Source organism: Mus musculus, chromosome 1 (genome assembly GCF_000001635.26).
Source record: "Mus musculus strain C57BL/6J chromosome 1, GRCm38.p6 C57BL/6J".
Classification (NCBI taxonomy): Eukaryota; Metazoa; Chordata; class Mammalia; order Rodentia; family Muridae; genus Mus; species Mus musculus.
Window position 1 is genome coordinate 64,605,259 of NC_000067.6, and position 15,428 is coordinate 64,620,686.

Genomic DNA, 15,428 nt, shown 5'->3' on the forward strand with positions numbered 1-15,428 from the left:
ACTTTAAGGTTCTGTTCTGTTAAAGAACTAGTAGAAAATGCTTCCGATAAAGAATAACAATTATCTGGGGATATATAGCAAAGTGCAAGACATGAGACTGGAGGATCAGTTTAAAATCATCCTGGACTAATGAGACCAGGTCTCAAAGGGCAAAGAAAAAGTATAGTAGTGAAATGCCATTGATTATTGATTGGTCAATCTTATACACATTCACGTAACTTCATTATTGATCATTGATTATTGATTGGTCAATCTTATACACATTTACGTAACTTCATTATTGAGAGTATGCTTTGTTATTTTAACAGCCTGAGAATCCATTTCTTGAGACAGATTGGATTAGGAAAGAAAAGCAGACATAACATGGTACATTTAGATAATCATAAAGGGCTTTTTTTTTAATGCACTGATGTTACTGAGCTGCCTTTTATGACCACCCAAAACCCAGTGGTGTGCTGTTTCCAGTATAAACTGTATCTGCTAAGACAAGATTGCAGGCAAGCTGGGAGCGATGGCATACATCTGTAACCCCATCGCTAGGGAGGTGGTGGTAGGACTTGTTCCTGGGCAACCTGGGCAACATGGCTAGACTGTATGTCTGAAATAGCAGTAACAGGAGTCTACCTGAAAAGAATCTAGCATTTAGGCCCTAGCTAGGTGGTTGCAGTGGTAAGGAACATTTGCTGCTCTTTTAGAGGACTAAGTTTAATTTCCAGCACCCAGGCAGCTCACAACCTATAATTCTAGCTACACAGGTTGCAATGACTCCAGCTTTTGTATGCACTAAATGCACATATCTGCACACAGGCACATAATTAAAATACCAATTTTTAAAAATCTAATATTCAGTTCATTATATTTGGGTGAATTACAATTCTGATTTCTTTGTAAAGGAATATATTTCCTGACAGTTGCACCCCTTTACGGGTATTTTCTTCAGGCCAAGGGTGTGCCCTAATCACCAGATCACATAGATGTAAAAGGCCAATCAGGGAATCCCAGCTCTAAAGAATTAGAGTACTTTTCCAGGTGCCACGCAAACCAGTTGAGGCCTGCTGTTCTCACCCTCCCTCTTGGGATGTCATCTTGGAAGCATTCCCACTTAGACTTCTGTACCCCTAATGCACACACACAATCCTCTGTTTGCCTAGAAATGACCATGACCAATAATACAATCACCATTTTAAGTAGATACAGAAGACAACACTGACAGGTACTCTTATATCCAAAATATTTAATAATTTTTAAAAAAAGGTCTTACTTTGAATAGTCTATTCAACAAATTTCTATCACCCACTGCCACTGTGCAGTTATAATAGCTATGCTCTAAACTGCTTAAGCTTTTAGTCAAGCTTTAATGTAAAAGAAGAAGCTTGTACTGATAACATTATTCATAAAGTCTACCCAGAGAAAACAAAAAACTAGTAACCTTTGGCTGGGGACGTAATAACTCAAGGCTAATGTTTGCCGAGGGTCTGTAAAACCCTGGTTTTGATCCTTAACACCACGAAACATCAATTACCTATAACTGAAATTCTCCTTGACTACTTGGTTTTTACTGGACCCTGGGTAAGCAAAGCTACAAGGCCTCCCCGCAGCTTGCAGCCCACCAGGAGCTGTAGACCAAGTGGGTGATTATAGGTACAATACAGACTGCACCATGGGAGCTGACCTTTGTGAAGAAATGAGATTGAACTCTGAAAAACTGACATACTAGAAGGAAAAAAAAAAAAACCCTAAGAAATAGATACAGCAAAACTGAGAAACAGCAAAGTTGAAACAAACAAAAGCATGGTTTTAGAAGTAATTTCTAACCTACAAGTTTAGGTAATTTCAAATGTAAAATTTTATTTTTATTTCATTGCTTATATACTTGCTCCTGAAATCTGGTAAAAAGGTATGACATGAGACCCAGAGAACTCATCTTCATCTCAAGGGGCTTAAGAACTAAACAGTCAGCCAGGTGGCATGGCACACACCTGTAATCCCAGCAGTTGGCGGCAGAGGGAAGACAGTCACTGCAAGCTTGAGGTCAGCCTGGCCTGCGGTTTCAGACCAGCCCACGGCCGACACAAAAAAGACTAAACACAAGAGACTCCAACAGTACACACATTTCAGGGAATATATGTAATAAATCTGTTTACACTCAGCAGACAAGGAAACTGAGACAAAATCCATCCCAGAATGTCTGACTGACTCTCCAGGTCACCAGTCTCCATCAGTGGGGACTGCTTACCCAGTGAGCACACAGGATAAGAACGAAACACCAGCCAGACCTCACAAGTCCACTTGCAGAAGTGAGCCAATCTGGCTGACAGTTACAGCTATGAGGCAAGGCACCGACTACAAAGTACACATGTGCTTTGTTCCTTGAGCAGCTCTAAGCGGACTGACTTGCAGTCAGCCACGTCATTAACATGGCTAAGAGTTCTAGCTGTAAGACCTTACCTGGTACATTCAATTCTTAGAAAATACTGCCCGCTACAAGTCCTCCCTCTGGTTTCTCTTCTGTGCTTTGTAAATGTGTACGTCCTTCTCAGGATCGTAGTGAACCTTACTCACAGTGAATTGCCTCTCCAGCATTGTTAAGAAGTTACTATCCCGTTCATAGCGGATTCGGCAAGCTAAAAGAATCACAGAATTGTTGCTACAGAGATGTCCCAGTGTTTGAAGAAGGTCTGTGAAGGTATCTTCTAAGTATATGACATCAGCTCCAAGTATGAGATCAAATTCTCCAGGTGAAAAACTTTCCAAATTTTGTCCCCAAGTCAGCTCCTTAACAACAGCCTTAGGTTGGATATGGGGAGGTAAGTTGGCTTCAACGTTTGACTTAAGAAACTCTAATGCTACTTTCCGATCCGTGATAGTCACCTGAGCACCTACAATGTGGAACAAAAAGAAAGGAAGGTGAACATCGTACGACCGTAGTAAATGGAGAGTCTTATCTAGTTAACACAGGGCATTCTCTAAATATCCAGCTATTTTGCAGAATACCATACCCTTCTGCAGGCAGGTAACCAGACCAGAACAGAACTCTTTTTATGCTGTGTAAATAGAAATAAATGATCAGCTTGCTTCTGTGCCACACCTACTGTTTGCCAAAGTGGGTGAATCATTAGAGTGGCATAGGTATATTGTAGAGTCACAGAGTAACACAAGCCAGTGCCCCTGAATTCTCCAAGCTTCATGAGTAGTCACCATTCAGCTGGATTCATTGGGTCATAACCTTCAAATCAGTAGGGCTCAGGGTACAGTACAATCCAAGAATAGAAAATCAAGCAGCAGAATATAGCTATCAAGATAAAAAGATACAAATACAAACCAAAAAAATTATGCTTTAAGCCGGGTGTAGTGGTGCACGCCTTTAATCCCAGCACTTGGGAGGCAGAGGCAGGCAGATCTCTGAGTTCGAGGCCAGCCTGGTCTACAGAGTGAGTTCCAGGACAGCCAGGGCTACACAGAGAAACCCTGTCTCAAAAAAACAACAACAACAAAAACAAAAAACAAACAAACAAACAAACAAAGTCTGCTTTAGAGGAACTAAGGTTAAAACACACTCACAAGAGACAACTCAGCTACTGAGAATTTCCAGGCCACTACGATGCTATTCTGAAGCAGCTAAGCTGTTTGTGTGATACAACATAACTTAGGAGAAACTGTCTTCTGAGTTAGCGTGCAGACTTAGTGTGTGCCAGGTTCATGTGTAACATGTTCTCCAAATGCTGTTCTACATGCAGAGGAGGAAATTGATGCACAGTATTTTATTCATCTGTCTTTATGGGCTATTAGACAATGAACTGTAACATCTACTTTTCTAAACCAATGTGGGTAAAAGAAGACTGAACTACATCAAACCATTACAAAGTGGAGTCAGGTCTAGTTCTGACATCAGAAAATCTAAAACTTAAAATTGTTTTATTCCTTCATAATAGTATCTTTCCTTTCTACATACTTTTCTAATCTCCCAAAGGCCCCCAACCCCTTCCAGTGGCAGCTCACACCAGGTGTTTCTTATCTTGCTAAAACACTAAGGCGGTATGCAATTATATCTGAGCTTTACAGATGGTGCTGCCAATCAAAATGCCCAAGCTGTCCGAGTCTCCAAGCCTGGGCCTATGCCACTCTAATGATTCACCCACAGTGTTGCCCAAAAGCACAATTCAATGACTGTTCTCTGATAATGAAAACTGCAGGCAGCCTTCCTGGTTTGACTGTTTCCTTATATCTGTGTAGTTCTTAGCAGGACTCAGTGCTCTACTCGTTTAAGCGTCACCTCAGCATTTAACCCTGATAACTTCTCTAAGTCTATCCTGGGTAGGAAAGCAAGTAGATCCCTACCGACTAGGTACTATTATCTTACAAGGCGTCCCAGACCTGACATAGGATTGTAATATCAACGAACGTTACCCTAACATCTACCAATTTACAAACACAAGTGACCACCGCCAGCCAGGAGAGACCCAGCTCACTCCAGCCACAGAGCTGACCCAGCACAGGTCTGTGAACCCTGGCAGGAGAACCCGAATTTTACTTAGGTTGGTTACAGCCTCATGAGCAAGGTAGGAAGGGCATGATGTTGGGCCAAACACGAAGACAGTGATTCCTGTAAGGTAAGTACTGCTAATAGAAAAGCAAGCTAATTTAGTCCATGAATGACAATGAAAACAGACCTAGTAAAAACACAATGGGCTGTCACTCAGGAACGGAAAACAATGTGTAAACCTTTGTCATTGCTTTTAGTTTTTGTTTACAAATACTGCTTTATTTTTGATTAAACATTCAGACATATACCATGTGCTAAAGACACAAAGCTGAGCAAGAAAACCCTTACCTGGAGCACAGTCCTGAGTGAGAGAAAGCTAAGAATAACTGTGACGCAGTGGGATGACGAAGTGGGAGGCGGGGCAGCTGTGCACCAGAAAGCAAGTGTTCAGAGGGAGAGGCCAAAGGAAGGACAGCCTGAACTTACGTGTGAGACGAGGCCACGTGAGCTGGGAAAGGGAAAGGCCGTTCTAGGTAAAACTCCACAAAACATGGAAGAAGCCAATGAACTGCAGAATGAGATTGCCTACAAAGCCTTGCCTACAAGCCCGGGATGGAGTCCGTAGCAACAGAAAGATGCGTTTAAACACAGAGCACATCAGTTAATTGTACACTTTAGCTAACTATCTGGCAGTTACTCCAGGAAGCAAGTCTGAGAAAGCAGAAGGACCAGGTGGAAGGCGGCTATGGTCATACATGGGACAGACGGTGAAGGCTCAAGTCAGCATTAGAGAGAGAGAGTTAAGACAGACTCCACAGAGGCCAGGGCAACTGAATTTGAAATCTAACCACAATCCATCACCTCTGTGGTCCCCTTCATTACAGCACATGAAGAGAACAGCAAGTCAGTCAGGTCTACTTGTCACAGAAGGCTGTTCTAAGAATGAGACTAAATACACAGCAAATCCTTCAACTCCTGGGTGACTGTGTAGACAATGGCACTAACTCCAAACCAAGGAGGAAAGGGAAGAGATATCCATGCGTTGTCTTGTGCCACTCGAGGTACTGGGAAAGAGCCAGGGAGCCACGCTCGTTTCAGAAGCACAGGTCCAAGGCTCAGCAGAAAGCTGTAGTAGGATGGCAGCTACTCAACAGACGGCACCTTCCTAAGCATTATATTTTAGGACAGGGTCTCCAGATTTAACTGGGCATCAAATTACACATTTTTTAAAATGCAGATTCTCTGACCCAACCCAACCTACCAAATCCTAGCTTCAAAAATGGGATTCCCCTCCCTCCCCCCCCATCTAGAAATAGTTCCCAATTAGCATAAAGATTCAGGGATTTTTTTTTTTTTTAATTCAAGCTCTGAGTTTGAAAGCCAGAACTAGATTCAAAGTCTCACCATGATTCATAGCTTTGCAACCTTGGGGAGGTGACTTACTTGTTAACCCTTTGTCAACACTTGAGAACTCATGATCAGACCTACTAATGAATGACACAGGCCTACTCTACTGACCCTGAATACACAGCCCATCTGCCACACAGGAACTGCTCCTTCACTTCGAAAGCCTCACGCCCAATACTGACGTTCCGCAGAGCATCCTTTACTTCTTTTAACCTTTTTGTGCCTGTCTTTGCCTTGTTCTTCACTCCAGACTTAGAGCATAAGTAAGCTTCCTACGATGCTGCTCTGCCTGTCTGTTTACTGTGTGCTACCTACACTGATCTAGCAGGCACTTTCTTTGTTGTTGTTGTTATTGTCTTTGGTTTTGGCTTTTCGAGACAGGATTTCTCTGTATAGCCCTGTCTGTCCTGGAACTCACTCTGTAGACCAGGCTGGCCTTGAACTCAGAAATCCACCTGTCTCTGCCTCCCAAGTGCTGGGATTAAAGGCGTGCGTCACCACCGCCCAGCTAGCAGGCACTTTACTTTCTAAGTAACCACTGCAGTCAGGGACAATTGACTAAAATTACCAAAACACAAACTTTAAAAAGGGAACAATCAACCCCTTTCCAATGTTTCAAAATCACTGTTTTAGTTCTGTTTCTATTTTTAAAGCTTTCTTACTCTCAATTTTTAACATCAAAATCTCTCCTATCTAATACTTCATACTGAGTAGGAAAATCATATAGCAACAAAATGCTTATGATAGGCATATGAAGATATGCACACACACATGTACAGACACAAACATATATAGCCATAATGACAACTGTGAATATGTAAATACAGATGAAAAAAGCATATGAAAGGAAATATATCAAAATGCAAACAGGACACCTGTTTCAAAGATAATTATTTTTGTAATAAAGTTACATCAGTTTTATAGAGAAAAATATCCAAAGAGTCTTCAATATGGTTGGCTCATTTTTCCTTTTAAGTTTTTTTTTTATTTATTTATTTAAGAATTCTTTACTTATTTTCTGTATATAAGTATACTGCAGCTATCTTCAGACACACCAGAAGAGGGCATCAGATCCCATTACAGCCCCTTTTTAAGTTTTAAACTGTGTGTCTGTGTGTATGTGTGTGTGTGTGTGTGTGTGTGTGTGTGCATGTGTGAGTGTAAGTGCCCAGAGTCCAGAAGAGGGTGTTGGATCCCCCTGAGCTGGACTTACAGTCAGTTGTCAGTCACCTGATGTAGGTGCTGGGAACTAAACTGAAGTGCTGTGCAGAGCAGGTCATCATAATATGCTCATCACTGCCGAGCCATCTCTCTAGGCCCTAGCTTGTTCGTGACTTACTCACAAACTAGCCAAGTACCCCAGTGTCTGAGCGGTTGGCACTGTTCAAGAATGAGTGAAGAGCCTCAGCCTAAGACACAGACACCTGAAGCAACTGCTATCCTTCATTCTAAAATAGCGTCTGAGGAACCTAAACCTGACTTCTTTAACCCCACGGCTCCAGACTTCTCATTAAAAACAGAAGCACCCAGAATAGCCACCGACACACACACACATACACACACACACACACACACACACACACACTCACCTACCCTACACTGTTGGTGGTACACTCACTGCGTGAAATTGTGTCTGTCCTTCCTCACCTACCTAAAGCATTCTCTGATTGGCTTTAATAAAAATCTGATGGACAATTAGCTGGGCAGGAAGTGACAGGTAGGACTTTGGGGAAGGGGACAGGAACTCTGAAAAGGAGGAGGAAAGCCTTTTTTGCCAGGAGACATGAAGAGAGATGGATATGACTACAGGCCTGGAAGGTATAGCTTGCCACGTGGTTGGATGGGGCTAGGTGGATGGGTTAAGTTAGATGAGCTTGTTGAGAGTCTACCCAGCTAAGCCCTAAGGTATTGTAATATTAAAAGGTCTCTGTGTGGTTATTTGGGAAAAGAATGGTTAAGGAATAATTGCCACTGTATTAATTTCCAGCATTAATTAATATATACAGAATATAAGGATCTTTTAAACTATACCATACAAACACACAAATATATACATACATACATACACACACCACATACATATACACACTCATACACACCACATACTTATACTTACACACATTATGTATACATACATATACACACACATACACAATGCATACATATACACTCTCACACACCATGCATACATACACACACATTCACATACACTGCCCACATACACACATAGCACACATGCATACATATATATATACACACTCACACACCACAGAGCACATCTTTTGTCAGCTAAAGAGCTAACCTAGCTGATTACATATAGATGGAAACTAGCCCATCTTGAGCCTCACTGAGGAGCAAATGCTATCACTACCCCCATTTTACAGATGGAGAAGTCAGTGTTTAGAGGTTAATATTGTGCCCAAGCTCAAACAAATGGAACAAACGAGGTGTCAAAATTAATTATAACTACAACTATAAATTTATGCAGTAACATGTCTCTATACCAGCCAACAAAATTTTGCAAGAAGCCTATGCTTACAGTAGAAAATCAGGGGAGGAGGGAGATGGGGGGGACTAGTTAGCATACCAAGAACCTCAGTTTGAGCTGACATTTCTTTGAGTCCTGAATCTCTGCTGATAAGGACACTAAATGTGGCTTAATATCTCAAAATGCCAGTTTCAGTTGAAAAACAAAATTAAAAATAGTATATGACATCAATGGTAATGTTTATAAGGACCATTGGAGGATAAAAAAATGACACACGGCCAACAAGAGTCTCACCAATGGCTTATTTTGCTTCCAGACGGACAGAAGAATCAATCAATATGTACTCTAAGAATATTAACCTTCAGTTTCACGTGGATAGGTGTCTTGCCTGGGTACGTGTCTGTATAGCACTTACACAGTTTCTACACAGCCAGAAGAGAATGCTGGATCCGCTGGCACTGAAGTTACAGGCTTTTCTGAGCAGCCACGTGGGGGATGGAATCAAACCCAGGTCCTCTGGAAGAGCGGCCAGGGTTCCTAACCACTGAGCCATCTCTCCGGCTCTAAGATGCTTATGTCCACCATCTCTGCCTCTCTAATCAAGACTGAACAAAACAACACAGAACTCGGCACTGAAACAGAAAAGGAAACAGAAGAAAAAAAAAAAAAAGGGTGGGACAAGAGGGGCTTAGGTTGGGCCTAAAGCATGGGTAGAGCACAAATAATTCAAGGCGCACACACACACACACACACACACACACACTATTAGTGTGCTCTGAGAACCTGTAGCATTGGCATAATTATCCTGGAAGCTTTTTACAAAACAAGCTCTAAAGTCCCACTCCGGAGCCACTGAATCGGAAACCACACCGTAAGAAGAGCCCCAGGTGACAATACTTGGGTGGTTGGCATGATAGATGCTGAACTAAAAGTTAGTTATCGCCGACAACGTAAACAATGAGTCAGAAGTTGTAGAAAGAAGTCAACAGTGGGGGGAAAAAAGAGAACAATGCAACTTAAAAATGGTCAAAGCAGCCACGCACAGCGGTGCAGCATGTCTGTAATCCCAGCTACTCAGGAGGACCTCAGGAGACTATTGTCTCCAGCAAGAAAAAAAAGTCAATGCCTGTCTCAGATAGAGGTTATCAACTAAGAATTATACTGTTAATATAATTTCTTAAAATGTCAGTGGGGGACACTTGAGGGACCCACCCTCCCTAGGAGGAAAAAACCAGCTGTTTCCTCAACAAGAAAGGATTATGATGGTCTGTTGTACTTACCTCACGAAATTAAGTCTAGTAGTCTACGGACATTTAAACCAAAAAGACCGTATACAAGGGTTGTCTACAGGACGGGAGAGAGAAGCTAACTCAGAAAGGGGAATCCCAACCATGTGTTTTCTGCTACGGAGACAGCAAGTGTACCCTGCTCATAAGGGGTGAGCCAGACCATTGCACTTACCCAGCAGGGCAGCCACTATGCCCACCAGCCCTGTGCCAGCACCCAGCTCCACAGCAGAGCAGCCCCTGAGCTCCACAGCACCCATCTCCAGATACATGGAAAGGACGACAGCCTGAGTCAAAACACAATGTGAACATGACTGAGGTCAGCAAGCGTTTGCAGAGCTGTCGCTTCAGGATGCCGAATGCTGGCAGGAAGAAACAGTGAATGAAGATACTCCTATTCTCCCCGTTCCTTTCTTCTCTCCTCCCTCTCCTCTCCCTCCCTCCCTGCCTGAAAAGTACAATTCCCAAAGCACAGGAACTTAGTTGCTGCTGCTGCTGCTGCAGTAAGATAGCTACCGGGCAGCTTAGCTAAAAAGCTTCATTTCCTCCTGGATCACAGCACAGCTCCATGAAGTTTACAAAACTGCTCTGGAAGAAATGACGTGAATCTTTGATTTTCTTCAAGGGGCTGTCTGGTTCCTAAGCCATGCTAGAAGGACGAGTCTCAGTGCTCACAGCTGCCTGAGCCGTGACGCTGAGTCACTGTCCCACAGGGACCATGGGCATGTTCTGGGCATCAGCGGGTAGGGTTTCACCGAAAGTTTTGGAATTTCACATGCTGAGCATTTGCTTACAACTCAATAAGTTTTACCCCTCCCCCGCCCCCACCGGAGCTATACCCTAGGAGTACAAGTCTTTAAGCCAATCATTTATTTAACAGCTGAAGACAGACTCTTCATAAGAAGCAGAAAAGCAATAATCTTTCCAAACCATGAAAAACTGAAACCATGACGTCAGTTTCGGACTCTGACTCTACACATTCTTTGTGTGTTTTTTCAGAAACAAACTTAATGAGCCCAGAGCAGTCAGGCCCACGCTTTCTTTTCAGTCTTCCGGTCCTCACTGGGCAGCTAACTAAGTCATTTCACTTCCCTCAGCTTTGCAAAGTGCAATGTATGTAAGGGGGCAAAGGGAATGCCTGGTGGGCAAGGAGATGCAGGGACCATGAAAAACTGTAAATAATGTAATGGGTGTACTACCATGGATGTGCTGAACCACCCAGTGTTTTTGCAGACTTTACATTGGTGGAGACTATATATGAATCATATCTCAATAAAGCCATCAATTTCCTTTTTAGAATACAGTCTTGCAACTGTGGATGTTTTCAAAGGCCCTGCAGTGCTGACTTACCGCATCCCACACCACTGCAGCAACTCCCAGTTGCCTCCAGTCCTGACGGATCTGGATGGTGTGGTTCGCAAAAGAGAAGGTGGCGAGAGGCTTATGGAATTTCTGGAGCCCTATTGCCGCGCTCTCCTCATAGGGTACCAGGGCCATTTCTTCTGTCTATCTCTGCTGAGACCTGTCATGCAAAAAGAATCCTGAGTGTCACCAGAGTCAGAAGTTGAGTGCTGTATCTTACTTAAGTAACTTGGAAAAGCTGTTGACGTTATTACAAGTTCAAACTAAGAAATAGACTGAGGTGCATCCAATTTCTTCAACAGCTTTTCCTCCGAGACTTGAGGGAAGTGAAAATTGGCTCTGAATTGGTGTCAACTAATAACTCTGAGGAGGAAACGCCTAGAAATCTCTAACTACTGTGGCACCCTACAGGCTCCTGTTACTACTTGGGCATTACATAAAGAACGGTACACGAAGTGACAGTGACGGCCCTGGGCACCTGATCTGTCTGGACCCAGCTCCCACATTTTTGTTTGTTTGGTCCGCCAACCTACATCCTCATGTTCAGCTAGGACAAAGGAGCCAAATGCGTACTTCTGCTAAATCCTAAGGGTTCGCCCTGCCTTTTGACCCTAGAAGGCTCCCTACGGCAGAGTGGATGGAGTCACCCTGGGGGCTGGAGCGGACAATACTGGCGGACAACCCGCGGGACAAAAAGCACGTCCCGCACGACACCCGGGGGCCACAGATGCGCTTCCCTCGCGCCCACGAAAGAGTCCCGGGAACCCAGCATGGTGGGAGCAGGGCTCTGCAGAGACTCCTTTCGGACCCTCGGGTGGAGGCTTGGCGCCCACACAGCCCGCTGGCCACCCTGCAGTGCCTCCACGTAGATACTCACGGTTCCGGGAGGGTACCCGAGCCGCGCAAGCGCACAGCCTTGCCCAGTCGCTGTGCGGAGCTCCTCCTTAAAAGGCTGGATTGGCAGAAGGCGGTGGAAGCTGGTTCCGGGAAGAGAGACGCGGGTTTCCGGTCCCCTTCCCCGGTACCGCCGCTTTCCCCTGGCCCGTGCTGTGTAGTTCCTGTGAGGCCCTACGGTTTTGGGGCGCCAGGGAGGGCGAGTGCACAGGGGCGTGGGGTGCCTTGCATGGGAGAAAGGCCGACCTTAAAGTGGACAGTTAGTCGGCGACGTTGGCGCCCAAGGATGCGTAGCGAAGTAGAGAACTAAACGTAGTCACCGCGTTTGGTGGCAGTGAAGTGGGAGAGAACACTACCGAGCATCCCTAACCACGGCGCGGCTGGGGAGTGGGCGTGCGACGCCCAGGCCGGGTTTTGAGCCCGACCACATGCGCTCGGGCGCTCGCGTCGCTCCACGCCGCCACTCTGCTGGCCGAAATGGACGCCTTTCTAAATCCTGGCCGGCAGCCTCGGCTGCAAACTCCATCCCCGGACCTGGCCACCCAAGGGTCTCCGCGTGCCGGACCCTGCCGAGCCGCGACCGCCCTCGCCTCTCCCGGCCGGCAGGGGGCGCGCCTGACCTCCACATTCCAGCACCAGCTGCGGGAGACTGGGGACAAGTGGCCTGCAGTAAACTGGGGACCAGTAAGAGCCCTTTCCTCAAGTTACTGAGTTTCCTGTTTGGGTCTTTTCTTCCTCCGTTTTTTCTCTTAGTAAGTTTTCTCCTTACTTGCTCCATGGCTTTGTGCTATCTCGGCTTCTCAGCTTCCCCTTTTCCTTTTCTTATTAAAGCTCACGTTTTTGCGCTAGAGAGAGCTAATCCGATTTCATCAGTGAATACGCACAAGTGAAAAGACCACACCACGTTGATATGTAGTTACTAGAAGAAGAAATACCTTTCTTCCGTGTGTTTTCTGTTTTATTTCTTTCTTTTGGGGACCTAAACTAGGCACAGGAAAGTGTAGACTTTGGGTCAGAAAAACATTCAAAAATGTAAATGGGTTGACCTCCCCAGATTCCTGGGATCTAGCTAACCATTCTGTCTCCCTATTCTCCATCTTTCCACTGAAAATGTATACACACACAGGGGAGGATTGCATACATATGTATATGACTTTAAAACTTCCCCCAAGCTCTCCAGCACACTGCCAACAAGAGCATTTGCAACATTACATTTACTTACCGTGTTCCTTTTGCCCCTCCTAGCTCCCAGAGTTGTAATTATTGCCGACTTGCTTAGAAAGGGCACACATCCGCTTAGGAAAATCAACATCTATAGCAGTGTAGACATTAAAGAGAGCACAAACAGAAACCACTGGTGAGCCTCTAAATATCTGAGAAGAAAGACTTGTTTAATCCTTGGGGGAGAGAGTAATGAGCATTTGATAGAGTACATATTTAAGTGCTCAGCCTGCTATATGGCTGTCTTTAATATGCCCAGGGATTTTCCTATCCTTAGTTCATACTTGACCATACAAATTGTTCTTACCATCAGAACGTGGGTGAAAGAGCCCCTCGCAGCTGGGTAGTTGCTCCTTTCTCACTATCCCAGGGCTTTGGTTTGGTTTAGTTTAAAACAGGATCTCTCTTCTCTACATAGCCTTGTCTGCCCAGGAACTCACTATATATGTACCAGGTTGGCTTCAAACTCAGATGCACCTGCCCCAGACTGGCAAGTGCTGAGATTACAGGTTGTGTGTCACCATGCCTAGCCAAGGCTTGTGTCTTAACATCCAGGCTCTCTTTAGCACCAGGTCCCCGGTTGGAGCTTCACAACTGAAACAGGAGTGAGAAAGAAACCTTTGTAATCGTGGAGAACAGAGCGTGCTGCAGCATTGCTTAGGTGGTACCACAACGGGGGGTGCTAACAACTTGGGAGACTTCCAATGTGAGTGAGGTAGAGGGGCTGGAGAAATGACTTAGTGGTTGAGAGCGCCTTTTGCTCTTGCAAAGGATGCAGGATCAGAACCCAGCACCCACATGATGGCTTACAAAAATCCAAGACTCCACCTAAGTGCCACGGACCCAGTGTCCTCTTCAGTCCCCTGTATGCACAAAGCACACATACCGTAAACATGTATGTGCCCTCAAAAGATTCATACAAAATTAATGAGGTACATGTTTTAGTGTGACTGTTTGGCAAGGTAGGAATTCTTTTGGAGACCTTCAAGGCTTGTAAGATCTTCCTCGTCCTCTTGACTCCCAGGTGTCATTGTCAGTTAAGAGGACTCGACTCCTTAACCACGTTGTACCTCTAAGAACAGAGAGGACACTTCACTGGCAGCCTCCCTTGGTTTTGGTTGTTCAGTTTTCTTTCAGGCAGGTTCTCGCTCTACCGCTTGGCCTTGTCTTAAACTCATGACAATCCTCCTGCCTCGGCTTGCTGAATGAGATGTTGATGTGTGAGCCAACAACCCTGGCCTTCCTTTCAGTTTTTCTGAGGATATGCAAAAGGGTCTACTTTTTGCATTGTCTGGGGTGATTCGGAAATATATCTAAATATAACGATTGTGCTTTTTCCTTATAGAAAGATGCCCTGGGCTCCTTCCTGTGGTCCTTTCCTGGGATATGACAAAACAGGGAACAAGCTTGGTTCCCTTCAGACATGTAGCCTCCCTGTGCCCCTTCACAGAGTGATGGCTGGCTGCCTTCCTGCATACTCAGGGTAGGCTACATACAAATAGGCCAGAGGTAGTTAGCTGACAGTGAAGGAGTTCAGGGAATGCCACACTGAAGTGCAGAGGCTGGGGATGCTATTTTCTATGGATGTTACTAGGGGCTTTCTCTTGAGTTTGCTTCATCTCTTTGGATAGCTTCCAGAAAAGAAACTGATTGTCATATATGCTCTCTCTTGTGAAGCTCCTCAACTAGAGGAGGCAGAACCATAGGAGGTCATTGTCATGTTCAGATGGTTTCTGTCGCTATGAGCAATTTTCCTTACCCAGGAGCTTTTGGGGCTCACCAAAATATTCTCAGACTTTCCCTCCTTCCTCTCACAGCTTGCTCTCAACACCTTCCTCAAGGAGGCCCATGCTCCTGTTGCTCTCTGTAGTCCAGGATCCTCTCTAAGTTTCCAGATCTCATGAAGGCTTAGGGGTATTCATTTTCCTTTCCTCTGGTTCACCCATGCATAAAATGGAATCGCCTTTCCTTCTGTTACAGTCTACTGTCAGCTTGTTCAAAGACACGATTATTAAATATAGATAGGTGGGAAGTTCCCTCCCTGCTGCAATAAATCTAGCTCTCTTGCTCATTTGCTCCTCGCCCCCGTGTGTGTGGGTGGGGGGAGAGAGGGAGATTGGGGGGGCGGGGTATGTGTATGTACAGCTGCGTGTGTGCCATGGCACCTCAGTGGAAGTCAAAGGAAAACCCTGGGTGCAGCCCTCATTTGGATCAGGATGTCATTGTTGTCCACAGCTGCCCATGCCAGGTCAGCTAGCCTTCAGGCTTTGAGAGGCCTCCTGTCTTC

At 45.0% G+C, this 15,428-nt stretch overlaps 1 protein-coding gene across 5 annotated transcripts; it reads right to left on the bottom strand.

Annotated features, from left to right (window-relative positions):
- Positions 1 to 1,214: 1,214 nt before the first annotated feature.
- Mettl21a (methyltransferase like 21A) lies at positions 1,215 to 15,208 on the bottom strand. 5 transcript variants are annotated; one of them, XR_001785519.2, is made up of 5 exons: positions 11,904 to 15,208; positions 11,015 to 11,186; positions 9,840 to 9,951; positions 8,794 to 9,010; positions 2,790 to 2,879 (listed from the first exon to the last, which is right to left on the bottom strand). XR_001785519.2 is itself a non-coding variant. In NM_001368284.1 (4 exons), exons 2-4 carry the CDS (start codon positions 11,159 to 11,161, stop codon positions 2,482 to 2,484), a joined length of 657 nt encoding a protein of 218 aa, NP_001355213.1. In that variant the 5' UTR covers positions 11,162 to 11,186; positions 11,904 to 12,506; the 3' UTR covers positions 1,215 to 2,481. The 5 variants fall into 5 exon arrangements, 3 of the variants coding, with proteins under 3 accessions (NP_001355213.1, NP_001355212.1, NP_080240.1); NM_001368284.1 differs by lacking the exon at positions 8,794 to 9,010 and having other exon boundaries at positions 1,215 to 2,879; positions 11,904 to 12,506; NM_001368283.1 differs by lacking the exon at positions 8,794 to 9,010 and having other exon boundaries at positions 1,215 to 2,879; positions 11,674 to 12,506.
- Positions 15,209 to 15,428: the final 220 nt, after the last annotated feature.

Excerpts from the sequence above, each read along its gene's own strand:
- Mettl21a (NM_001368284.1), bottom strand. The coding sequence starts at position 11,161 with ATGGCCCTGGTACCCTATGAGGAGAGCGCGGCAATAGGGCTCCAGAAA. Across the intron at positions 9,952-11,014 it reads CTGCAGTGGTGTGGGATGCG|GCTGTCGTCCTTTCCATGTA; the intron begins GTAAGTCAGCAC and ends GTTTTGACTCAG. Across the intron at positions 2,880-9,839 it reads CATAGTGGCTGCCCTGCTGG|GTGCTCAGGTGACTATCACG; the intron begins GTAAGTGCAATG and ends TCCACATTGTAG.